This window comes from Oncorhynchus gorbuscha, linkage group LG13, assembly GCF_021184085.1.
Source record: "Oncorhynchus gorbuscha isolate QuinsamMale2020 ecotype Even-year linkage group LG13, OgorEven_v1.0, whole genome shotgun sequence".
In the NCBI taxonomy this organism is placed as follows: Eukaryota; Metazoa; Chordata; class Actinopteri; order Salmoniformes; family Salmonidae; genus Oncorhynchus; species Oncorhynchus gorbuscha.
In genome coordinates, this window is record NC_060185.1 from 25,652,311 (window position 1) to 25,678,577 (window position 26,267).

At 47.4% G+C, this 26,267-nt stretch overlaps 1 protein-coding gene across 10 annotated transcripts in view; it reads right to left on the bottom strand.

Annotated features, from left to right (window-relative positions):
- Positions 1–26,267, bottom strand: part of LOC123992620 (RNA-binding protein Musashi homolog 2-like) — a 358,445-nt gene that overhangs the window by 250,087 nt on the left and 82,091 nt on the right. For all 10 annotated transcript variants that reach the window (XM_046293916.1, XM_046293915.1, XM_046293914.1 and 7 more), the window contains exon 6: positions 23,694–23,786. In XM_046293916.1, coding sequence (XP_046149872.1) covers positions 23,694–23,786 — 93 coding nt within the window. The remainder of the gene's footprint in view (positions 1–23,693; positions 23,787–26,267) is intronic.

The window sequence follows — 26,267 nt, forward strand, 5'->3', positions numbered from 1 at the left end:
GGTGGTGTTTGTCAGACTTTACGCCAGTCCCTCAGTCACTGTATCTGATGTTAAGACAACACACTTTGCCATAAGGCAGAGACTACAAAGGATTACAAAGGATTACAAAAGCCTGAGTGATCTTTATTCTGTTCTGAGCAGTCATCTTTTATAACTGTCAGGCAGACAGAGGTACTCCACTAAGCCAGGGGCTTCTGAGTGCTAGCCATCAGGCTGGGGGTCAAAGGTCAAACACCTGTGGGCAGTGCCAACTTCAGAGGGCAGAGCGGCAATGTGTGATCATTAGGGGGGTGAGAGAGTGACACTGTGCAGAGACCACCAGCACTCCTGCCAACCTGTTCTCCCAACACACACACACACACACACACACACACACACACACACACACACACACACACACACACACACACACACACACACACACACACACACACACACACACACACACACACACACACACACACACACACACACACACACACACACACACTCTCTTTGGAGTGGAGTATCGCCAGCTGTCTGTAACTACTCTCAGATGGATGACAACCACCTGCTGTTGGGGGAAATTAGAAAGCTTGTCAGGCATTTTTTCTTCTTCTCCTTTTTCATCCTCCTGTTTAATTATTCCCTCTTTCATTGAGGTTTGTTTCCCGAGGAACGCCGGAGAGACAAGTTGATCAACTGGAGAATCCTGTTGTGTAAACTTGCAATCTGTCTTTTATGTTCCTGGATTTAAAAGGCAATAGCATGACAAATGAGGGTGACATTCTGAGGCACCGTAGCATCAGTATTGTTTTGTATTGATGACAGAATGGGAAAATAATCAGGATGACATTGAGTCACTGTAGCATCAGTATGGTTTTGTATTGATGACAGAATGGGAAAATAATCAGGATGACATTGAGGCACTGTAGCATCAGTATGGTTTTGTATTGATGACAGAATAGGAAAAATAATCAGGATGACATTGAGGCACTGTAGCATCAGTATTGTTTTGTATTGATGTCAGAATGGGAAAAATAATCAAGGTGACATTGAGGCACTGTAGCATCAGTATTGTTTTGTATTGATGACAGAATGGGAAGAATAATCCGGATGACATTGAGGCACTGTAGCATCAGTATTGTTTTGTATTGATGACAGAATAGGAAAAATAATCAGGATGACATTGAGGCACTGTAGCATCAGTATTGTTTTGTATTTATGTCAGAATGGGAAAAATAATCAAGGTGACATTGAGGCACTGTAGCATCAGTATTGTTTTGTATTGATGACAGAATGGGAAAAATAATCAGGATGACATTGAGGCACTGTATCATCAGTATTGTTTTGTATTGATGTCAGAATAGGGACAATCAAGGTGACATTCTGAGGCACTGTAGTATCATCAGAATGGGAAAAATAATCAGTTTGAGGCACTGTAGCATCAGTATTGTTTTGTATTGATGACAGAATGGGAAAAATAATCAGGATGACATTGAGGCACTGTATCATCAGTATTGTTTTGTATTGATGACAGAATGGGAAAAATAATCAGGATGACATTGAGGCACTGTAGCATCAGTATTGTTTTGTATTGATGACAGAATGGGAAAAATAATCAGGATGACATTGAGGCACTGTATCATCAGTATTGTTTTGTATTGATGTCAGAATAGGGACAATCAAGATGACATTGTGAGGCACTGTAGCATCAGTATTGTTTTGTATTGATGTCAGAATAGGGACAATCAAGGTGACATTGAGGCACTGTATCATCAGTAACGACTACCGCCCCGTAGCACTCACTTCCGTCATCATGAAGTGCTTTGAGAGACTAGTCAAGGACCATATCACCTCCACCCTACCTGACACCCTAGACCCACTCCAATTTGCTTACCGCCCAAATAGGTCCACAGACGATGCAATCTCAACCACACTGCACACTGCCCTAACCCACCTGTACAAGAGGAATACCTATGTGAGAATGCTGTTCATCGACTACAGCTCGGCATTCAACACCATAGTACCCTCCAAGCTCGTCATCAAGCTCGAGACCCTGGGTCTCGACCCCGCCCTGTGCAACTGGGTACTGGACTTCCTGACGGGCCGCCCCCAGGTGGTGAGGGTAGGCAACAACATCTCCTCCCCGCTGATCCTCAACACGGGGCCCCACAAGGGTGCGTTCTGAGCCCTCTCCTGTACTCCCTGTTCACCCACGACTGCGTGGCCACGCACGCCTCCAACTCAATCATCAAGTTTGCGGACGACACAACAGTGGTAGGCTTGATTACCAACAACGACGAGACGGCCTACAGGGAGGAGGTGAGGGCCCTTGGAGTGTGGTGTCAGGAAAATAACCTCACACTCAACGTCAACAAAACTAAGGAGATGATTGTGGACTTCAGGAAACAGCAGAGGGAACACCCCCTATCCACATCGATGGAACAGTAGTGGAGAGGGTAGCTAGTTTTAAGTTCCTCGGCATACACATCACAGACAAACTGAATTGGTCCACTCACACTGACAGCGTCGTGAAGAAGGCGCAGCAGCGCCTATTCAACCTCAGGAGGCTGAAAAATTCGGCTTGTCACCAAAAGCACTCACAAACTTCTACAGATGCACAATCGAGAGCATCCTGGCGGGCTGTATCACCGCCTGGTACGGCAACTGCTCCGCCCTCAACCGTAAGGCTCTCCAGAGGGTAGTGAGGACTGCACAACGCATCACCGGGGGCAAACTACCTGCCCTCCAGGACACCTACACCACCCGTTGTTACAGGAAGGCCATAAAGATCATCAAGGACATCAACCACCCGAACCACTGCCTGTTCACCCCGCTATCATCCAGAAGGCGAGGTCAGTACAGGTGCATCAAAGCTGGGACCGAGAGACTGAAAAACAGCTTCTATCTCAAGGCCATCAGACTGTTAAATAGCCACCACTAACATTGAGTGGCTGCTGCCAACACACTGTCATTGACACTGACCCAACTCCAGCCATTTTAATAATGGGAATTGATGGAAATGATGTAAATATATCACTAGCCACTTTAAACAATGCTACCTTATATAATGTTACTTACCCTACATTATTCATCTCATATGCATATGTATATACTGTACTCTACAACATCGACTGCATCCTTATGTAACACATGTATCACTAGCCACTTTAACTATGCCACTTTGTTTACTTTGTCTACACACTCATCTCATATGTATATACTGTACTCGATACCATCTACTGTATGCTGCTCTGTACCATCACTCATTCATATATCCTTATGTACATGTTCCTTATCCCCTTACACTGTGTATAAGACAGTAGTTTTTTTTGGAATTGTTAGTTAGATTACTTGTTGGTTATCACTGCATTGTCGGAACTAGAAGCACAAGCATTTCGCTACACTCGCATTAACATCTGCTAACCATGTGTATGTGACAAATAAAATTTGATTTGATTTGATTTGTTTTGTATTGATGTCAGAATAGGGACAATCAAGGTGACATTCTGAGGCACTGTAGCATCAGTATTGTTTTGTATTGATGTCAGAATAGGGACAATCAAGGTGACATTCTGAGGCACTGTAGCATCAGTATTGTTTTGTATTGATGTCAGAATGGGAAAAATAATCCGGATGACATTGAGGCACTGTAGCATCAGTATTGTTTTGTATTGATGTCAGAATAGGGACAATCAAGGTGACATTGTGAGGCACTGTAGCATCAGTATTGTTTTGTATTGATGTCAGAATAGGGACAATCAAGGTGACATTCTGAGGCACTGTAGCATCAGTATTGTTTTGTATTGATGTCAGAATAGGGACAATCAAGGTGACATTCTGAGGCACTGTAGTATCAGTATTGTTTTGTATTGATGTCAGAATGGGAAAAATAATCCGGATGACATTGAGGCACTGTAGCATCAGTATGGTTTTGTATTGATGTCAGAATGGGAAAAATAATCAGGATGACATTGAGGCACTGTAGCATCAGTATTGTTTTGTATTGATGTCAGAATGGGAAAAATAATCAAGGTGACATTGAGGCACTGTAGCATCAGTATTGTTTTGTATTGATGTCAGAATGGGAAAAATAATCAAGGTGACATTGAGGCACTGTAGCATCAGTATTGTTTTGTATTGATGTCAGAATGGGAAAAATAATCCGGATGACATTGAGGCACTGTAGCATCAGTATTGTTTTGTATTGATGTCAGAATAGGGACAATCAAGGTGACATTGTGAGGCACTGTAGCATCAGTATTGTTTTGTATTGATGTCAGAATGGGAAAAATAATCCGGATGACATTGAGGCACTGTAGCATCAGTATTGTTTTGTATTGATGTCAGAATAGGGACAATCAAGATGACATTGTGAGGAGCTGTAGCATCAGTATTGTTTTGTATTGTAAGTTACAAGATGGCAAAATTGGAAACAATAAGAAAACAAAAAGAGAAAGCAATGAGAGAACATACAGAAAGTGATATTTATTCTGAACCTCTAATATAAAGGAGGAAGAATGGGCCTCCTCCTTTTTAAAGAGTAAAGATAATCTTCTGTAAATAATGGTGGTATTAATAGTGGATATCTCTTCATATAACATCTAAATGGGTTGTATCTGGGAGCAGAGCCAGTACTGAGGTGGAGAAGCCTGCTCCTTGGCTCATAACTCAACAGAGGTGGAGAAGCCTGAGCAAGTAGAATTCTGTGTTCTATCACACTCCTTTTCATTACATATCAGAAGGGGATAGAGGCAGCTAATTACATTTATGCTTTACCTTGTCTATGTACAAATGTCCATTTAAAGAGGGGTAAAAAAATCTTCATTCGATGCACAGTAGTATTTGCTCTACAGTTGCTATTATACGTTTCCAAAAAAGGATACATTGTGGCCAGTCAGAGCCCCCCCCTGGTTGTGTTAGTCCTACCTTCACTACATCACTTTCTTCCCAGACCCAGACATAACACAGAGGGCCAAGGGTTTTCTTAGTCGCCCTTGCTTCTCTTCTACACTCCACCCCAGGAATATTCTCCTCAGAGCAGCGGGAGTAGGAGCCTGAGTGTTCGTTCCCCATTGTGTATGCTGCACCTTTAAAGCTCCACTCTGACGGCCAGTACTGGGTCAGCACAGTTTTGCCCGGCAGTGGCACCCCTTGGAGTGAGCTCTGGTTTTGAAAGTTCATTAAAACCCAGGTAATGTGTTGGCATTTCAGTTAATTAGTGCACCAGTCTGCGAGTCCTTCACCCCTTTCCTCGTGCACTTGACTCCTGGGGAGAACAGCAACTAAGAGGAGAGCTCACCAAAATACATTTACATACAGCACATACAGGAGCAGCAGACCAAAGACAACACATGTGTTGTCTTATCTACTATATATCTAGCAGCCTGTATACATCTGCAGTATGTCATCATTTAATCTATGCAGCAATCTCTCTATCCACAGTACCTCAAGTACACTGACTCAAACTGTTTATCAATGACAGTCTCTGGGTATCTGAAGAATGGAAAGCAGAGATGAGACGAGAGTCAGTGAGGGATGGACCAGATCTCACATTCTGGTTGCTTAAAGAGATTGAAAGGTATAATAAGCACATTTATTTCCTAACATATTGAATGAATTGGAATTCAGAACATATCATACGAATTGCAGGAACATTTATATTTATTTATTATTGTGTTTTTTGCAGGACGTATGATGTCATACGAAATGGAAGAATTTGCACACAATTGTGCACAATTATTGGGGACACTTTTTTTAGTGAGTGCAACTAATAACACATCTTTAAGACTTTGGACTAGCCTTCTGTCACTGTCACACACACGGTCCTCCAACCCAGATATATTAAATATTAAAACAGACCAGCACTCTTGTTGCTAACATTAATTATACCCGGCTAAAGAGAAGGTGTTGACAGTGAGTGTTTCATGGTGAACTTCCATCTTGTCTCTCAGTCTGACACATCAGTCGTGACTGTGCTGGAGCGGTTCCAATGCTGGGGCTCTGGAGAAGCATCACACTGCGCTGCACCGGGTGAGTAAGTGTGTGTTATACACTCCTTCTCCGCTGTGTAAGCACAGTAATTGTATATGATGTTCAATACCTTTGAGGCTTCATTAAGCCTTTGCATCAAGCTACAGACAAAAACAATCCCTACCTAGCAGGGAGGGATGTAGGGAGGGAAGGAGGGAGGGATGTAGGGAGGGAAGGAGGGAGGGAGGGAGGGATGTAGGGAGGGAAGGAGGGAGGGATGTAGGGAGGGAAGGAGGGAGGGAGGGATGGAGGGAGGGAGGGAGGGAGGGAGGGAGGGAGGGAGGGAGGGAGGGAGGGAGGGAGGGAGGGAGGGAGGGAGGGAGGGAGGGAGGGAGGGAGGGAGGGGGAGGGAGGGAGGGAGGGAGGGAGGGAGGGAGGGAGGGAGGGAGGGAGAAAAAAACAAGGCCATTTACGGTGTGTTTTCAAAGTGTTTTGAGTGGGTGGCAGTTATCCCAATGGGAGACGTGTTTTTTTTGTTTTTTTAAATGAGCTGTCACAGGCTGCCAGTGTGTACTACTCATGCTGTTGCAGTTATACAATCAGATTGCGTGTATGTTGAGGGGAGGTGGGGGTGTTAGTCTTAAGAAACCTAGTGCGATGATTTTCATTTCATCTTTTCCCTTTTGTCTCGTCTGTTTTCACGCTGAGCATTCAAATATTGATTTTTACTTAGCTACTCCACTCGGGGCGACCACAGGTATCTCTGTACAGTCTTAGTCCGATCCTAACTGTAAAATACACAACCATAGGAGAGAAACAGAATGCTCAACTCTCTCACTGCTCACCATAGCTTGAAATACGACACCATAATCACGTTTCTCCTCAACTTTGAAGGTCGAGTGGAGCCTGAGATGGAGCCCGTCACTCAAGCCAGTGTTTACTGAATGCTTCTCTGCAGCTTCGCTAGACAACCAGACACCTGCAGTTCCTTACCGCCGGCAACCAGCAGCAGAGGAAGACAAAGTCCCAGGCGTTGTAGGTTGTTCAGAGCAGCCTTGGCAGGGAAGGCTTATTTCAGCCTGGATGTCTTGAAGCTTCCTTCCCCTGGTTGAAGATCACAGGTACAGGCCCCCAGGTGGAAGGTTATTAGGAGTCCGGGGCCGTCTCGGCAGGGCTTGGTGTAGTGTTGGCGTATAGGAGGAAATGCCATGGCTGCGTTCCATTCTGAGGAAGTACCCCGTTTCTTTAAATCCTAATAGAGACTCGTCTCATTTAATTGGCACACTTCATGCCTGAGCCGATAGTAATCTGTTCTCTCCTTCAGGGAGCTGCGAGACAGACGATTCCAGCCAATGCTATCTGACAGGAAGAGACTCACTGCGGAAGCCGGATAAGTTGAGCTTATCCAAAACTCTGGCAGATCCCTTTGACAAAATCTTCAAAATGTGTGCAATCTCAGAGCAGAGAATGGTTTACCTTGTGTGCTTCAAACAGCTGTCCTCCTTCCTTCCCAATCCCTGCACCACCACCTCTTCCTTCACTCCACATTCCCCACCAAAGATTCTCACCTGCTATCTATATGAGATTTAGTCAAGTGAGTGGGTGCCAGCAATCTATTCAATCACACTCAATCTTCTTTAAACAGCTTGGGTATTTGAGTAGAACAGAGGGCCTACAGGTGCTTTATACCAATGACCCAATGACTTAGTTCTGAGGCAATCCCGTCTTACCCTAGGAGAAATGTTCTAGAAGGATTTACTGGGCTAAAGCCTTACATGGACGCCAAACCATATAGTGAGGACTGTGGGACCATGAAACCCACTGACCAGGGGATCTATGGGTTAGTATATCGTTAGTATATCATATGCACTACCTTTAACCAGAGCCACATATGCACTACCCTTGATCAGAGCCACATATGCACTACCTTTAACCAGAGCCACATATGTACTACCTTTGACCAGAGCCACATATGCACTACCTTTGACCAGAGCCACATATGTACTACCTTTGACCAGAGCCACATATGCACTACCTTTGACCAGAGCCACATATGTACTACCTTTGACCAGAGCCACATATGCACTACCTTTGACCAGAGCCACATATGTACTACCTTTGACCAGAGCCACATATGCACTACCTTTGACCAGAGCCACATATGCACTACCTTTGACCAGAGCCACATATGTACTACCTTTGACCAGAGCCACATATGTACTACCTTTGAGCAGAGCCACATATGCACTACCTTTGACCAGAGCCACATATGCACTACCTTTGACCAGAGCCACATATGTACTACATTTTACCAGAGCCACATATGTACTACCTTTGACCAGAGCCACATATGCACTACCTTTGACCAGAGCCACATATGTACTACCTTTGACCAGAGCCACATATGCACTACCTTTGACCAGAGCCACATATGCACTACCTTTGACCAGAGCCACATATGCACTACCTTTGACCAGAGCCACATATGCACTACCTTTGACCAGAGCCACATATGCACTATTTTTGACCAGAGCCACATATGTACTACCTTTGACCAGAGCCACATATGCACTACCTTTGACCAGAGCCACATATGTACTACCTTTGACCAGAGCCACATATGTACTACCTTTGACCAGAGCCACATATGCACTACCTTTGACCAGAGCCACATATGTACTACCTTTGACCAGAGCCACATATGCACTACCTTTGACCAGAGCCACATATGCACTACCTTTGACCAGAGCCACATATGTACTACCTTTGACCAGAGCCACATATGCACTACCTTTAACCAGAGCCACATATGTACTACCTTTAACCAGAGCCACATATGTACTACCTTTGACCAGAGCCACATATGCACTACCTTTGACCAGAGCCACATATGTACTACCTTTGACCAGAGCCACATATGCACTACCTTTGACCAGAGCCACATATGTACTACCTTTGACCAGAGCCACATATGCACTACCTTTGACCAGAGCCACATATGTACTACCTTTGACCAGAGCCACATATGCACTACCTTTGACCAGAGCCACATATGTACTACCTTTGACCAGAGCCACATATGCACTACCTTTGACCAGAGCCACATATGCACTACCTTTAACCAGAGCCACATATGCACTACCTTTAACCAGAGCCACATATGCACTACCCTTGATCAGAGCCACATATGCACTACCTTTAACCAGAGCCACATATGTACTACCTTTGACCAGAGCCACATATGCACTACCTTTGACCAGAGCCACATATGTACTACCTTTGATCAGAGCCACATATGTACTACCTTTGACCAGAGCCACATATGCACTACCTTTGACCAGAGCCACATATGCACTACCTTTGAACAGAGCCACATATGCACTACCTTTGACCAGAGCCACATATGCACTACCCTTGACCAGAGCCACATATGCACTACCTTTGAACAGAGCCACATATGCACTTCCTTTGACCAGAGCCACATATGCACTACCCTTGACCAGAGCCACATATGCACTACCTTTGACCAGAGCCACATATGCACTACCTTTGACCAGAGCCACATATGCACTACCCTTGACCAGAGCCACATATGCACTACCTTTGAACAGAGCCACATATGCACTACCCTTGACCAGAGCCACATATGCACTACCTTTGAACAGAGCCACATATGCACTACCTTTGACCAGAGCCACATATGTACTACCTTTGACCAGAGCCACATATGCACTACCTTTGACCAGAGCCACATATGCACTACCTTTGACCAGAGCCACATATGTACTATTTTTGACCAGAGCCACATATGCACTACCTTTGACCAGAGCCACATATGCACTACCTTTGACCAGAGCCACATATGCACTACCTTTGACCAGAGCCACATATGCACTACCTTTGACCAGAGCCACATATGCACTATTTTTGACCAGAGCCACATATGTACTACCTTTGACCAGAGCCACATATGCACTACCTTTGACCAGAGCCACATATGCACTACCTTTGACCAGAGCCACATATGTACTACCTTTAACCAGAGCCACATATGTACTACCTTTAACCAGAGCCACATATGCACTACCTTTGACCAGAGCCACATATGCACTACCTTTGACCAGAGCCACATATGCACTACCTTTGACCAGAGCCACATATGCACTACCTTTGACCAGAGCCACATATGTACTACCTTTGACCAGAGCCACATATGCACTACCTTTGACCAGAGCCACATATGTACTACCTTTGACCAGAGCCACATATGCACTACCTTTGACCAGAGCCACATATGCACTACCTTTGACCAGAGCCACATATGTACTACCTTTGACCAGAGCCACATATGTACTACCTTTGACCAGAGCCACATATGCACTACCTTTGACCAGAGCCACATATGCACTACCTTTGACCAGAGCCACATATGTACTACCTTTGACCAGAGCCACATATGTACTACCTTTGACCAGAGCCACATATGCACTACCTTTGACCAGAGCCACATATGTACTACCTTTGACCAGAGCCACATATGCACTACCTTTGACCAGAGCCACATATGCACTACCTTTGACCAGAGCCACATATGCACTACCTTTGACCAGAGCCACATATGCACTACCTTTGACCAGAGCCACATATGCACTACCTTTGACCAGAGCCACATATGCACTACCTTTGACCAGAGCCACATATGCACTACCTTTGACCAGAGCCACATATGCACTACCTTTAACCAGAGCCACATATGCACTACCTTTGACCAGAGCCACATATGCACTACCTTTGACCAGAGCCACATATGCACTACCCACAGATAGACTCTTAGGGTTTGACATTTAGGAAGACATTGCCCCTAAGAGCTGGGATACAATCGAGGTGGAGTGCCCACCCTCTAAATGGCACATAGACTCTGAGAAGCTGGTATCGAAAGACCAATCATCTCTATAGGCTGAACCCTCGTAGGCAAGAAAAAGGACCTGAATTAAAATAGAAAACATCGCCAAGAGGCAGCAGTATAACTTCCTATTTCCAAGTGGGCATTTAAAAATCTTCCCCCTTGACTGCAGGAAACACTACCAATACGCAGAGCAAGCAAAGGTCACAGAGAATATGAAATCATTTGTCTTGTTCGCTCTCTCTTTCTCTCTCTGGTGAAAAAGCAGGTTCCGTTAGCGCTCTCTCTCTCTGGTGAAAAAGCAGGTTCCGTTAGCGCTCTCTCTCTCTGGTGAAAAAGCAGGTTCCGTTAGCTCTCTCTCTCTGGTGAAAAAGCAGGTTCCGTTAGCGCTCTCTCTCTCTGGTGAAAAAGCAGGTTCCGTTAGCGCTCTCTCTCTCTGGTGAAAAAGCAGGTTCCGTTAGCGCTCTCTCTCTCTGGTGAAAAAGCAGGTTCCGTTAGCGCTCTCTCTCTCTGGTGAAAAAGCAGGTTCCGTTAGCTCTCTCTCTCTGGTGAAAAAGCAGGTTCCGTTAGCTCTCTCTCTCTCTGGTGAAAAAGCAGGTTCCGTTAGCGCTCTCTCTCTCTGGTGAAAAAGCAGGTTCCGTTAGCTCTCTCTCTCTCTCTGGTGAAAAAGCAGGTTCCGTTAGCTCTCTCTCTCTCTGGTGAAAAAGCAGGTTCCGTTAGCTCTCTCTCTCTGGTGAAAAAGCAGGTTCCGTTAGCTCTCTCTCTCTCTGGTGAAAAAGCAGGTTCCGTTAGCGCTCTCTCTCTCTGGTGAAAAAGCAGGTTCCGTTAGCTCTCTCTCTCTTCATTCTATTCTCGAGGCTCATTTCACCAGGATTAAAACCACAGAGCAGTCCTGTAACCGCACAGTGGAACAGAGCAGCCCTGTAACCGCACAGTGGAACAGAGCAGCCCTGTAACCGCACAGTGGAACAGAGGAGAGGAGGAGTCCGTTGGGGACCAAACCAATCTGCTTTACACATCATTTACGCAGTAAACTGATAGAGGAGCTCGCAGCAGCTAACAAAGCAGCGCTTCATTGGTGCTGTGAACCAGTCAGACATATTAACCTTGTATTAGAGGCAAATCCACAATGGTGTAGATGAGGTAGATGAAGCCTTCATTAAAGCTGTGAACAGGTTAGGTTAAGCGAGGTGCAGGTAAGGAGGGAAGGTGATACATTATGGGACTGTGAGGTAGATGAAGCCTTCATTAAAGCTGTGAACAGGTTAGGTTAAGCGAGGTGCAGGTAAGGTGATACATTATGGGACTGTGAGGTAGATGAAGCCTTCATTAAAGCTGTGAACAGGTTAGGTTAAGCGAGGTGCAGGTAAGGAGGGAAGGTGATACACTATGGGACTGTGAGGTAGATGAAGCAAATACATTGTCACCTCCAAGAGACAGAATCAACACAATCCCACAAATAAATGTAGTTGAAAGAAATCATTACTATTATGACAAAAAATGAAAATGCCCAATTGAATATATATTCATTTCAAATCTTTCCTGGGCAGTATAAGGTGTGTGAGGGCGTTGTCTTTGGTCTGTGCCCTCTGCCTTCTATTCATCTGTAGAAGAAGAACAAGGATCCAATCAGGACAGCTTCAACTTCACTCTGATTACACAGAGGGGTGAGACAGCTTCAACTTCACTGTGATTACACAGAGGGGTGAGACAGCTCCAACTTCACTGTGATTACACAGAGGGGTGAGACAGCTCCAACTTCACTGTAATTACACAGAGGGGTGAGACAGCTCCAACTTCACTGTGATTACACAGAGGGGTGAGACAGCTCCAACTTCACTGTGATTACACAGAGGGGTGAGACAGCTCCAACTTCACTGTAATTACACAGAGGGGTGAGACAGCTCCAACTTCACTGTGATTACACAGAGGGGTGAGACAGCTCCAACTTCACTGTGATAACAAAGAGGGGTGAGACAGCTCCAACTTCACTGTGATTACACAGAGGGGTGAGACAGCTCCAACTTCACTGTGATTGCACAGAGGGGTGAGACAGCTCCAACTTCACTGTGATTACACAGAGGGGTGAGACAGCTCCAACTTCACTGTGATTACAAAGAGGGGTGAGACAGCTCCAACTTCACTGTGATTACATAGAGGGGTGAGACAGCTCCAACTTCACTGTGATTACACAGAGGGGTGAGACAGCTTCAACTTCACTGTGATTACACAGAGGGGTGAGACAGCTCCAACTTCACTGTGATTACACAGAGGGGTGAGACAGCTCCAACTTCACTGTGATTACACAGAGGGGTGAGACAGCTCCAACTTCACTGTGATTACACAGAGAGGTGAGACAGCTCCAACTTCACTGTGATTACACAGAGGGGTGAGACAGCTCCAACTTCACTGTACTTACACAGAGGGACGAGACAGCTCCAACTTCACTGTGATTACACAGAGGGGTGAGACAGCTCCAATTTCACTGTGATTACACAGAGGGGTGAGACAGCTCCAACTTCACTGTGATTACACAGAGGGGTGAGACAGCTCCAACTTCACTGTGATTACACAGAGGGGTGAGACAGCTCCAACTTCACTGTGATTACACAGAGGGGTGAGACAGACAGGCAGACAGGCAGGCAGCCAGACAAGAAGCCAGACAAGATGCCAGACAGACAGACAGACAGACAGACAGACAGACAGACAGACAGACAGACAGACAGACAGACAGACAGACAGACAGACAGACAGACAGACAGACAGACAGACAGACAGACAGACAGACAGACAAGCAGCCAGAGAGACAAGAAGCCAGACACACAGCCAGCCACACATAGACAGACACACAGGGACAGACACACAGAGACAGACAGGCAGCCAGACACACAGCCAGCCACACATAGACAGACACACAGAGACAGACAGGCAGGCAGACACACACAGACACGCAGCCAGATAGACTCGCAGCCAGACAGATACGCAGCCAGACAGATACACAGCCAGACACAGAGACACACGGATACAGACAGAAAGATAGACACACACACACACATACACACACAGACAGGCAGGCAGACAGACACAGCCAGCCAGACACACACAGAGACGGACGGACGGACGGACGGACGGACGGACGGACGGACGGACGGACGGACGGACGGACAGACAGACAGACAGACAGACCGACAGGCAAGCAGACAGACAGACAAACACACACACATAGACACATACACAGACAGACAGGCAGGCAGGCACACACAAAAGGCACACACAGACAGACAAACACACACAGACAGACATACACACAGACAGACAGGCAGGCAGGCACACACACGCAGACAGACATACACACAAACAAGACAAATACACAGACACAGGCTCTGGGTGCCTCAGAGGTGGGCATCGTGGCAGATATAATCCCGTGGACACGAGGAGTCTACATCCCTCTATGTTCCCTCAGTAACCCCTGGAGATGGAGTCTACATCCCTCTATGTTCCCTCAGTAACCCCTGGAGATGAGGAGTCTACATCCCTCTATGTTCCCTCAGTAACCCCTGGAGATGAGGAGTCTACATCCCTCTATGTTCCCTCAGTAACCCCTGGAGATGGAGTCTACATCCCTCTATGTTCCCTCAGTAACCCCTGGAGATGGAGTCTACATCCCTCTATGTTCCCTCAGTAACCCCTGGAGATGAGGAGTCTACATCCCTCTATGTTCCCTCAGTAACCCCTGGAGATGGAGTCTACATCCCTCTATGTTCCCTCAGTAACCCCTGGAGATGGAGTCTACATCCCTCTATGTTCCCTCAGTAACCCCTGGAGATGGAGTCTACATCCCTCTATGTTCCCTCAGTAACCCCTGGAGATGGAGTCTACATCCCTCTATGTTCCCTCAGTAACCCCTGGAGATGGAGTCTACATCCCTCTATGTTCCCTCAGTAACCCCTGGAGATGGAGTCTACATCCCTCTATGTTCCCTCAGTAACCCCTGGAGATGGAGTCTACATCCCTCTATGTTCCCTCAGTAACCCCTGGAGATGGAGTCTACATCCCTCTATGTTCCCTCAGTAACCCCTGGAGATGGGAGTCTACATTCCTCTATGTTCCCTCAGTAACCCCTGGAGATGGAATCTACATCCCTCTATGTTCCCTCAGTAACCCCTGGAGATGGAGTCTACATCCCTCTATGTTCCCTCAGTAACCCCCGGAGATGGAGTCTACATCCCTCTATGTTCCCTCAGTAACCCCTGGAGATGGAGTCTACATCCCTCTATGTTCCCTCAGTAACCCCTGGAGATGAGGAGTCTACATCCCTCTATGTTCCCTCAGTAACCCCTGGAGATGGAGTCTACATCCCTCTATGTTCCCTCAGTAACCCCTGGAGATGAGGAGTCTACATCCCTCTATGTTCCCTCAGTAACCCCTGGAGATGAGGAGTCTACATCCCTCTATGTTCCCTCAGTAACCCCTGGAGATGAGGAGTCTACATCCCTCTATGTTCCCTCAGTAACCCCTGGAGATGGAGTCTACATCCCTCTATGTTCCCTCAGTAACCCCTGGAGATGAGGAGTCTACATCCCTCTATGTTCCCTCAGTAACCCCTGGAGATGAGGAGTCTACATCCCTCTATGTTCCCTCAGTAACCCCTGGAGATGGAGTCTACATCCCTCTATGTTCCCTCAGTAACCCCTGGAGATGAGGAGTCTACATCCCTCTATGTTCCCTCAGTAACCCCTGGAGATGGAGTCTACATCCCTCTATGTTCCCTCAGTAACCCCTGGAGATGGAGTCTACATCCCTCTATGTTCCCTCAGTAACCCCTGGAGATGGAGTCTACATCCCTCTATGTTCCCTCAGTAACCCCTGGAGATGGAGTCTACATCCCTCTATGTTCCCTCAGTAACCCCTGGAGATGAGGAGTCTACATCCCTCTATGTTCCCTCAGTAACCCCTGGAGATGGAGTCTACATCCCTCTATGTTCCCTCAGTAACCCCTGGAGATGAGGAGTCTACATCCCTCTATGTTCCCTCAGTAACCCCTGCAGATGAGGAGTCTACATCCCTCTATGTTCCCTCAGTAACCCCTGGAGATGGAGTCTACATCCCTCTATGTTCCCTCAGTAACCCCTGGAGATGGAGTCTACATCCCTCTATGTTCCCTCAGTAACCCCTGGAGATGAGGAGTCTACATCCCTCTATGTTCCCTCAGTAACCCCTGGAGATGGAGTCTACATCCCTCTTTCATCCCTCAGTAACCCCTGGAGATGAGGAGTCTACGTCCCTCTTTCATCCCTCAGTAACCCCTGGAGATGGAGTCTACATCCCTCTATCATCCCTCAGTAACCCCTGGAGATGGAGTCTACATCCCTCTTTCATCCCTCAGTAACCCCTGGAGATGGAGTCTACATCCCTCTATCATCCCTCAGTAACCCCTGGAGATGAGACTTCATCCCTCAGTAACCCCTGGAGATGAGACTTCATCCCTCAGTAACCCCTGGAGGTGAGACTTCATCCCTCAGTAACCCTGGAGATGGAGTCTACATCCCTCTATCATCCCTCAGTAACCCCTGGAGATGAGACATCATCCCTCAGTAACCCCTGGAGATGGAGTCTACATCCCTCTATCATCCCTCAGTAACCCCTGGAGATGGAGTCTACATCCCTCTTTCATCCCTCAGTAACCCCTGGAGATGAGACTTCATCCCTCAGTAACCCCTGGAGATGAGACTTCATCCCTCAGTAACCCCTGGAGATGGAGTCTACATCCCTCTATGTTCCCTCAGTAACCCCTGGAGATGAGGAGTCTACATCCCTCTATGTTCCCTCAGTAACCCCTGGAGATGGAGTCTACATCCCTCTATGTTCCCTCAGTAACCCCTGGAGATGGAGTCTACATCCCTCTATGTTCCCTCAGTAACCCCTGGAGATGGAGTCTACATCCCTCTATGTTCCCTCAGTAACCCCTGGAGATGGAGTCTACATCCCTCTATGTTCCCTCAGTAACCCCTGGAGATGGAGTCTACATCCCTCTATGTTCCCTCAGTAACCCCTGGAGATGAGGAGTCTACATCCCTCTATGTTCCCTCAGTAACCCCTGGAGATGGAGTCTACATCCCTCTATGTTCCCTCAGTAACCCCTGGAGATGAGGAGTCTACATCCCTCTATGTTCCCTCAGTAACCCCTGGAGATGGAGTCTACATCCCTCTATGTTCCCTCAGTAACCCCTGGAGATGAGGAGTCTACATCCCTCTATGTTCCCTCAGTAACCCCTGCAGATGAGGAGTCTACATCCCTCTATGTTCCCTCAGTAACCCCTGGAGATGGAGTCTACATCCCTCTATGTTCCCTCAGTAACCCCTGGAGATGAGGAGTCTACATCCCTCTATGTTCCCTCAGTAACCCCTGGAGATGGAGTCTACATCCCTCTTTCATCCCTCAGTAACCCCTGGAGATGAGGAGTCTACGTCCCTCTTTCATCCCTCAGTAACCCCTGGAGATGGAGTCTACATCCCTCTATCATCCCTCAGTAACCCCTGGAGATGGAGTCTACATCCCTCTTTCATCCCTCAGTAACCCCTGGAGATGGAGTCTACATCCCTCTATCATCCCTCAGTAACCCCTGGAGATGAGACTTCATCCCTCAGTAACCCCTGGAGATGAGACTTCATCCCTCAGTAACCCCTGGAGGTGAGACTTCATCCATCAGTAACCCTGGAGATGGAGTCTACATCCCTCTATCATCCCTCAGTAACCCCTGGAGATGAGACTTCATCCCTCAGTAACCCCTGGAGATGGAGTCTACATCCCTCTATCATCCCTCAGTAACCCCTGGAGATGGAGTCTACATCCCTCTTTCATCCCTCAGTAACCCCTGGAGATGAGGAGTCTACGTCCCTCTTTCATCCCTCAGTAACCCCTGGAGATGGAGTCTACATCCCTCTATCATCCCTCAGTAACCCCTGGAGATGGAGTCTACATCCCTCTTTCATCCCTCAGTAACCCCTGGAGATGGAGTCTACATCCCTCTATCATCCCTCAGTAACCCCTGGAGATGAGACTTCATCCCTCAGTAACCCCTGGAGATGAGACTTCATCCCTCAGTAACCCCTGGAGGTGAGACTTCATCCTCAGTAACCCTGGAGATGGAGTCTACATCCCTCTATCATCCCTCAGTAACCCCTGGAGATGAGACATCATCCCTCAGTAACCCCTGGAGATGGAGTCTACATCCCTCTATCATCCCTCAGTAACCCCTGGAGATGGAGTCTACATCCCTCTTTCATCCCTCAGTAACCCCTGGAGATGAGACTTCATCCCTCAGTAACCCCTGGAGATGAGACTTCATCCCTCAGTAACCCCTGGAGATGGAGTCTACATCCCTCTATGTTCCCTCAGTAACCCCTGGAGATGAGGAGTCTACATCCCTCTATGTTCCCTCAGTAACCCCTGGAGATGGAGTCTACATCCCTCTATGTTCCCTCAGTAACCCCTGGAGATGGAGTCTACATCCCTCTATGTTCCCTCAGTAACCCCTGGAGATGGAGTCTACATCCCTCTATGTTCCCTCAGTAACCCCTGGAGATGGAGTCTACATCCCTCTATGTTCCCTCAGTAACCCCTGGAGATGGAGTCTACATCCCTCTATGTTCCCTCAGTAACCCCTGGAGATGAGGAGTCTACATCCCTCTATGTTCCCTCAGTAACCCCTGGAGATGGAGTCTACATCCCTCTATGTTCCCTCAGTAACCCCTGGAGATGAGGAGTCTACATCCCTCTATGTTCCCTCAGTAACCCCTGGAGATGGAGTCTACATCCCTCTATGTTCCCTCAGTAACCCCTGGAGATGAGGAGTCTACATCCCTCTATGTTCCCTCAGTAACCCCTGCAGATGAGGAGTCTACATCCCTCTATGTTCCCTCAGTAACCCCTGGAGATGGAGTCTACATCCCTCTATGTTCCCTCAGTAACCCCTGGAGATGAGGAGTCTACATCCCTCTATGTTCCCTCAGTAACCCCTGGAGATGGAGTCTACATCCCTCTTTCATCCCTCAGTAACCCCTGGAGATGAGGAGTCTACGTCCCTCTTTCATCCCTCAGTAACCCCTGGAGATGGAGTCTACATCCCTCTATCATCCCTCAGTAACCCCTGGAGATGGAGTCTACATCCCTCTTTCATCCCTCAGTAACCCCTGGAGATGGAGTCTACATCCCTCTATCATCCCTCAGTAACCCCTGGAGATGAGACTTCATCCCTCAGTAACCCCTGGAGATGAGACTTCATCCCTCAGTAACCCCTGGAGGTGAGACTTCATCCATCAGTAACCCTGGAGATGGAGTCTACATCCCTCTATCATCCCTCAGTAACCCCTGGAGATGAGACTTCATCCCTCAGTAACCCCTGGAGATGGAGTCTACATCCCTCTATCATCCCTCAGTAACCCCTGGAGATGGAGTCTACATCCCTCTTTCATCCCTCAGTAACCCCTGGAGATGAGACTTCATCCCTCAGTAACCCCTGGAGATGAGACTTCATCCCTCAGTAACCCCTGGAGATGAGACTTCATCCCTCAGTAACCCCTGGAGAAGAGACTTCATCCCTCAGTAACCCCTGGAGAAGAGACTTCATCCCTCAGTAACCCCTAGAGATGAGGAGTCTTCATCCCTCAGTAACCCCTGGAGATGAGACTTCATCCCTCAGTAACCCCTGGAGAAGACACTTCATCCCTCAGTAACCCCTGGAGATGATGAGTCTACATCCCTCTTTCATCCCTCAGTACATTTCACCTTTTATCTCACTGTTTAGCTTCCGTGGCTCTGCTGTACTGTGCAGAGAATGTTTTTGCGGGGGAGCTAAAAGTCAGAGTGAATTCTAGCTGGATTTAGGTTATTCTAGATTTACTTTGAAAAGTATTTTTCCATTTCTATAAAGTCAGGTTCACACATTAGAACAGTACATCAAGATAAAACATCCTATAACCTCAAATAATAGTTAGGGCTGTTGTTCATGACAGGCTAAATGAACTACACACTGAGTTAGACTCAATGTAAAGTCCAGGTACAGTATCTCTGATGACAGGTGAAAGGTGAGGTCAGAGAAGGGTCAACAACCAATGCAGGAGTTGTTGCAGCTCAGCCAGATAAGTGGACTTTGTTTTAAGACTAACTCCAAACCGATTATAACAAACGTATGACTAAGCATTAGCAACCCTGGCTAATTAGCCTGCTCTGGGTATAAACAAGGCAGGATAGAGGAGGGGGAGGGGGATTGACTGGGCTCCCCTTTTTCTGCTAATTTGTAAGATTGCGTGGGGAAGTGGGTAGAGGTTAAGACGCCCCATTGCATAATCATGATGATGAATCATCTCGTTGTGCTGTCCCCATCTTGTTTAGTCTCAACTGTAAAACTCCTGAGAGAGAATTGTTCACTTTGTCAAGACTGTGTGAAAATGGCATTATGTATATCACACTGGGTGTAGCTAGCTGATTAAAGCACTACTCTTGGAGGACGGAGAAAGGAGATGAATTAGTACCATATGCAAATAATATCTGAAAAGACAGTCACTCTGGTCTGTATTAAGACAATACATAGTGTAGCACTGAAGGGCAGACGGCTGTAAGTCAACAGAGGTGGCAGTGTCCCTGGTCCATTTAAACAGACTCATTCAGTACAGTACATGTGGCTTCCTGCGGCCTTGGGCTCCTGGGCCGTCACAGATCTGCTTAAGATGCACTTTGGGGCTGACGCATTGAACAGGCAGGAAAGGCCTCACTTGGGTAGAGCACTCTGTCATAGTAGTACACACACCAGCCTGCTAGGTCTGGGAGAGCACGGTCTGTGAGGAGACAGATCCTACGACCCTGGTGCCCCACGCCACCTGCTTCCTACCCCTATGAAGCACACGCACGCGCACACGCACGCGCACGCACACGCACACGCACACACACACACACACACACACACACACACACACACACACACACACACACACACACACACACACACACAGCCAACATAACTCTGCTAATTGGCTAATTCTGGATCCACACCAAACAAAACACACACTCAGACATTGATAAACACGCGTGGCGCGGCGCACGCACGCACGCACACACACACAGTATCAGTAGTGCTGACATGTGAGTCATCGAGAGCAGGTTGCAAATGGATTCCCAGAGTTTACATTTCAGACAACTCACTTCCAGCCCCCTCCTCCCTCCCTCTCATCCCTCCACTTCTGACTTCTTCCCTCCAAAACACAGCTGCTGTGCTTGGTACAGGTGTGCTCTCATTTCTCTGAGAGGACACTGGCTAATTAACTGCTTTATTCACTCAGATGGACTCCCCACTGACACACACACACACACACACACACACACACACACACACACACACACACACACACACACACACACACACACACACACACACACACACACACACACACACACACACACACACAGAGGGTGCAATAGTGCGGGCAGACAGACGGGGCCCTGGGTTCAGTGTGGTGACCCGGGGAAGGGGGGGTATGGGGCCAGGATCCAGCCCCTCTCTGTCAGTCAGTCTGATTGGGCCTCCTCTAAACCAGGAGAGCTCGAGAGGTTTCCAGGACAGGAGCCATGTGGCCCGTTCCTGAAAGGCCCGATGCAGCCGTATTTATCTCAATATCAAATCCCTTCTGGGTAACAAATAACAACTTTACTGTGATTTTTTCAATTCAAATGGTCAAAAAGGAAGAAAAATAGCTTTTTAGCAAAGAGACATTTCTGAGTGGGGAGGAGAAAACTGAAAACTAGCTGTTATTAGCAGAGAGGTTTGAAACTATCTTTCTTATTGGTCACCAGAACAGCCTGACATTTCAGCCGTCTTTTCAAACAGCTCTTACACTAAAAGGGCATTATCATCATTTGAATAATTTCACAGTATCATTCCAACCTCAGTGTGGAAATATATATAGGCCCAGACTGCACTGGGCCTTTAAAGTAATCACTGATCTAACACGATTGGACAGGTGAAAGCAAGAGCTCCTGTATTTTGAGCTCTCACAAATCCAGTCCTGTCGGATCAGTGACTACTTCAACGAAGGGAGGGAGGAAGGATGAACTTTCTAAATATTCAAACAAGGACTTAGAGAGCCAGGAAAACCCAGGCCACTCAATCAAGCCCTGGCTCTGTCCCCAACATCTCTGGAAAATTTATGAGAATACTCAAACTAGAAGCTAAAATGGACACTTTAGAAGTGACAATAGAATCAGTCCCACTACATGCCTGACAACTGACGAAACAGGTATGACGGTACCAGCAGCAGTATATGGAGAGACTCATGTAAACAACCAGCCTCCACAGCCAGTGTAAGAACCAGACACATCCCAGGGAATGAGTCCGTACACCCCCACAGCCAGTGTAGGAACCAGACATATCCCAGGGAATGAGTCAATACACCCCCACAGCCAGTGTAGGAACCAGACACATCCCAGGGAATGAGTCCATACACCCCCACAGCCAGTGTAGGAACCAGACACATCCCAGGGAATGAGTCCATACACGCCCACAGCCAGTGTAGGAACCAGACACATCCCAGGGAATGAATCCGTACACCCCCACAGCCAGTGTAGGAACCAGACACATCCCAGGGAATGAGTCTGTACTAGAGGTCGACCGATTAATCGGAATGGCCGATTAATTAGGGCCGATTTCAAGTTTTCATAACAATCGGAAATAGGTATTTTTGGGCGCCGATTTGCTGATTTAAAAAATGTATATGCAACCTTACAGTTAACTAGTCCAACGCAATAATGACCTGCCTCTCTCTCGTTGCACTCCACAAGGAGACTGCCTGTTACGTGAATGCAGTAAGCCAAGGTAAGTTGCTAGCTAACATTAAACTTATCTTATAAAAAACAATCAATCATAATCACTAGTTAACTACACGTGGTTGATGATATTACTAGATATTATCTAGCGTGTCCTGCATTGCGTATAATCTGACTGAACATACAAGTATCTGACTGAGCGGTGGTAGGCAGAAGCAGGCGCGTAAACATTCATTCAAACAGCACTTTCGTGCGTTTTGCCAGCAGCTCTTTGTTGTGCGTCAAGCATTGCACTGTTTATGACTTCAAGCCTATCAACTCCCGAGATTAGGCTGGTGTAACCGAAGTGAAATGGCTAGCTCGTTAGCGCACGTTAACTAGAGGGACGGAAGCTATACTGTCACACTGGCAATACTAAAGTGCCTATAAGAACATCCAATAGTGAAAGGTTAATGAAATACAAATGGTATAGAGGGAAATAGTCCTATATATAATTCCTATAATAACTACAATCTAAAACTTCTTACCTGAGAATATTGAAGGCTCATGTTAAAAGGAGCCACCAGCTTTCATATGTTCTCATGTTCTGAGCAAGGAACTGAAACGTTAGCTTTCTTACATAGCACATATTGCACTTTTACTTTCTTCTCCAACACTTTGTTTTTGCATTATTTAAACCAAATTGAACATGTTTCATTATTTACTTGAGGCTAAATTGATTGTATTAATGTATTATATTAAGTTAAAATAAGTGTTCATTCAGTATTGTTGTAGTTGTCATTATTACAACAACAGCAACAAAATTGGACGATTAATCGGTATCGGCCTTTTGGTCCTCCAATAATCGGTATCGGCGGTGAAAATTCATAATCGGTCGACCTCTAGTCCGTTACACCTCCACACCACAGATCTCTATTAGAGACTTGGTGAGATCCGATAGAGTCCATCACCTTGAAATCACACAGCCCCTGAACAACACAGGACAAGAAGAGGACATCACTTCCAAATAAGCCTTACCTTGCCAAACTGTTCAAAATACTGCTTCACATCTTCAACTACTGTGTTCGCTGATAATCCTCCTACGAATATTTTCTTTGTTCTTGTGACCATCTGGAAGGAGAGAAAAAGAGAGATCACCAACATATGAAAGCATTTTAGCGGACAAATCTCAAGAGCATTCATACCCCTCCTCTCATCTCAGACACTAGTCAGGGCCAGATTCATAGTTTCAGTCTGAAAACAGCGTTGAGTAGTGTAGCTCGTGAGCTGCAAATCTGCAGTCATTTGTTGGGGCGTGTAGGGACGTGTCCAGAGGACCACCTGTCACTAATGTCACTACCTGTGCCCTGTCCTTCCCAAGGCCACTCAATGAGTTTTGACACTTTTACTTTCACACACAAGAGGAGGAGAGAGAAGATAGGAGAGAGAAGAGGGAAGGGAAGAGAAGAGGAGAGGAATGGAGAGAGAAGATAGGAGAGAGAGAAGAGGGGAGAGAAGATAGGAGAGAGAGAAGAGGGGAGGGGAGAGAAGATAGGAGAGAGAAGAGGGGAGGAGAGAGAAGAGGGGAGGAGAGAGAAGAGGGGAGAGAAGATAGGAGAGAGAGAAGAGGGGAGGGGAGAGAAGATAGGAGAGAGAAGAGGGGAGGAGAGAGAAGAGGGGAGGGGAGAGAAGAGGGGAGAGAGAAGAGGGGATGAGAGAGAAGAGAGGAGGGGAGAGAAGATAGGAGAGAGAAGAGGGGAGGAGAGAGAAGAGGGGAGAGAAGATAGGAGAGAGAGAAGAGGGGAGAGAAGATAGGAGAGAGAGAAGAGGGGAGGGGAGAGAAGATAGGAGAGAGAAGAGGGGAGGAGAGAGAAGAGGGGAGGGGAGAGAGGAGGAGAAGTGAAAGGAATCAAGGTTTAAACCCAGAGGGTCAAAGGAGAGAGCACATCTCTCCCCTTGGCCACCACCACCCATGTTTGGACTACCCATCAGCACTAGCAACACAGTCCAACACAATGGATGGCCGAGTGCACTCAGGGAATCTGTCAACATCACGCACATTTATCACCCGCCATCTTTAGGAGCAACAAGCCAGCACCACTTCAGTCTTCATCTCTCTACTTTCCTTCCTTCTCCTCCCAACATCTTTCCCTCCCTGCAGTTTCATCTGCTTCCCTTGATAAATAATCTGCCTGTATGTCTTTATCCCCAGTTGTTTTCAGGCTGGGCTTGGCTCTAGCAGGATGCCTCAACTTGTCTGCCGAGTTCGTTTTTTTCAGCTCCTGCTCTCTTTACACCTACTGATGTGGGCTTCAGTGTGTGTGTGTGTGTGTGTGTGTGTGTGTGTGTGTGTGTGTGTGTGTGTGTGTGTGTGCGTGCGTGCGTGCGTGCGTGCGTGCGTGCGTGCGTGCGTGCGTGCGTGCGTGTGTGTGTGTGTGCGTGCGTGCGTGCGTGCGTGTGTGCGTGTGTGCGTGCGTGCGTGCGTGCGCGTGTGTGTGTGTGCGTGCAGGGATCTCTCAGGTCCTGGAACAACGCAATTACTCTGTCCATTTCTCTTCACTGTGACACCAGGCCCTCATCTTCCCTCTCTCCTCTCCTCCAATCCCTATCCTCCTACAGTCTCTTTCCCTCTCTCCTCTCATCCTCCGATCCCTATCCTCCTACAGTCTCTTTCCCTCTCTCCTCTCCTCCTCCAATCCCTATCCTCCTACAGTCTCTTTCCCTCTCTCCTCTCCTCCTCCAATCCCTATCCTCCTACAGTCTCTTTCCCTCTCTCCTGTCCTCCTCCAATCCCTATCCTCCTACAGTCTCTTTCCCTCTCTCCTCTCCTCCTCCAATCCCTATCCTCCTACAGTCTCTTTCCCTCTCTCCTCTCCTCCTCCAATCCCTATCCTCCTACAGTCTCTTTCCCTCTCTCCTGTCCTCCTCCAATCCCTATCCTCCTACCGTCTCTTTCCCTCTCTCCTCCACCCACTCCTCCAATCCCTATCCTCCTACAGTCTCTTCCCTCTCTCCTCTCCTCCTCCAATCCCTATCCTCCTACAGTCTCTTTCCCTTTCTCCTCTCCTCCTCCAATCGCTATCCTCATACAGTCTCTTTCCCTCTCTCCTGTCCTCCTCCAATCCCTATCCTCCTACAGTCTCTTTCCCTCTCTCCTGTCCTCCTCCAATCCATATCCTCCTACAGTCTCTTTCCCTCTCTCCTGTCCTCCTCCAATCCCTATCCTCCTACAGTCTCTTTCCCTCTCTCCTGTCCTCCTCCAATCCCTATCCTCCTACAGTCTCTTTCCCTCTCTCCTCTCCTCCTCCAATCCCTATCCTCCTACAGTCTCTTTCCCTCTCTCCTGTCCTCCTCCAATCCCTATCCTCCTACCGTCTCTTTCCCTCTCTCCTCCTCCTCCTCCAATCCCTATCCTCCTACAATCTCTTTCCCTCTCTCCTGTCCTCCTCCAATCCCTATCCTCCTACAGTCTCTTTCCCTCTCTCCTGTCCTCCTCCAATCCCTATCCTCCTACAATCTCTTTCCCTCTCTCCTGTCCTCCTCCAATCCCTATCCTCCTACCGTCTCTTTCCCTCTCTCCTGTCCTCCTCCAATCCCTATCCTCCTACAGTC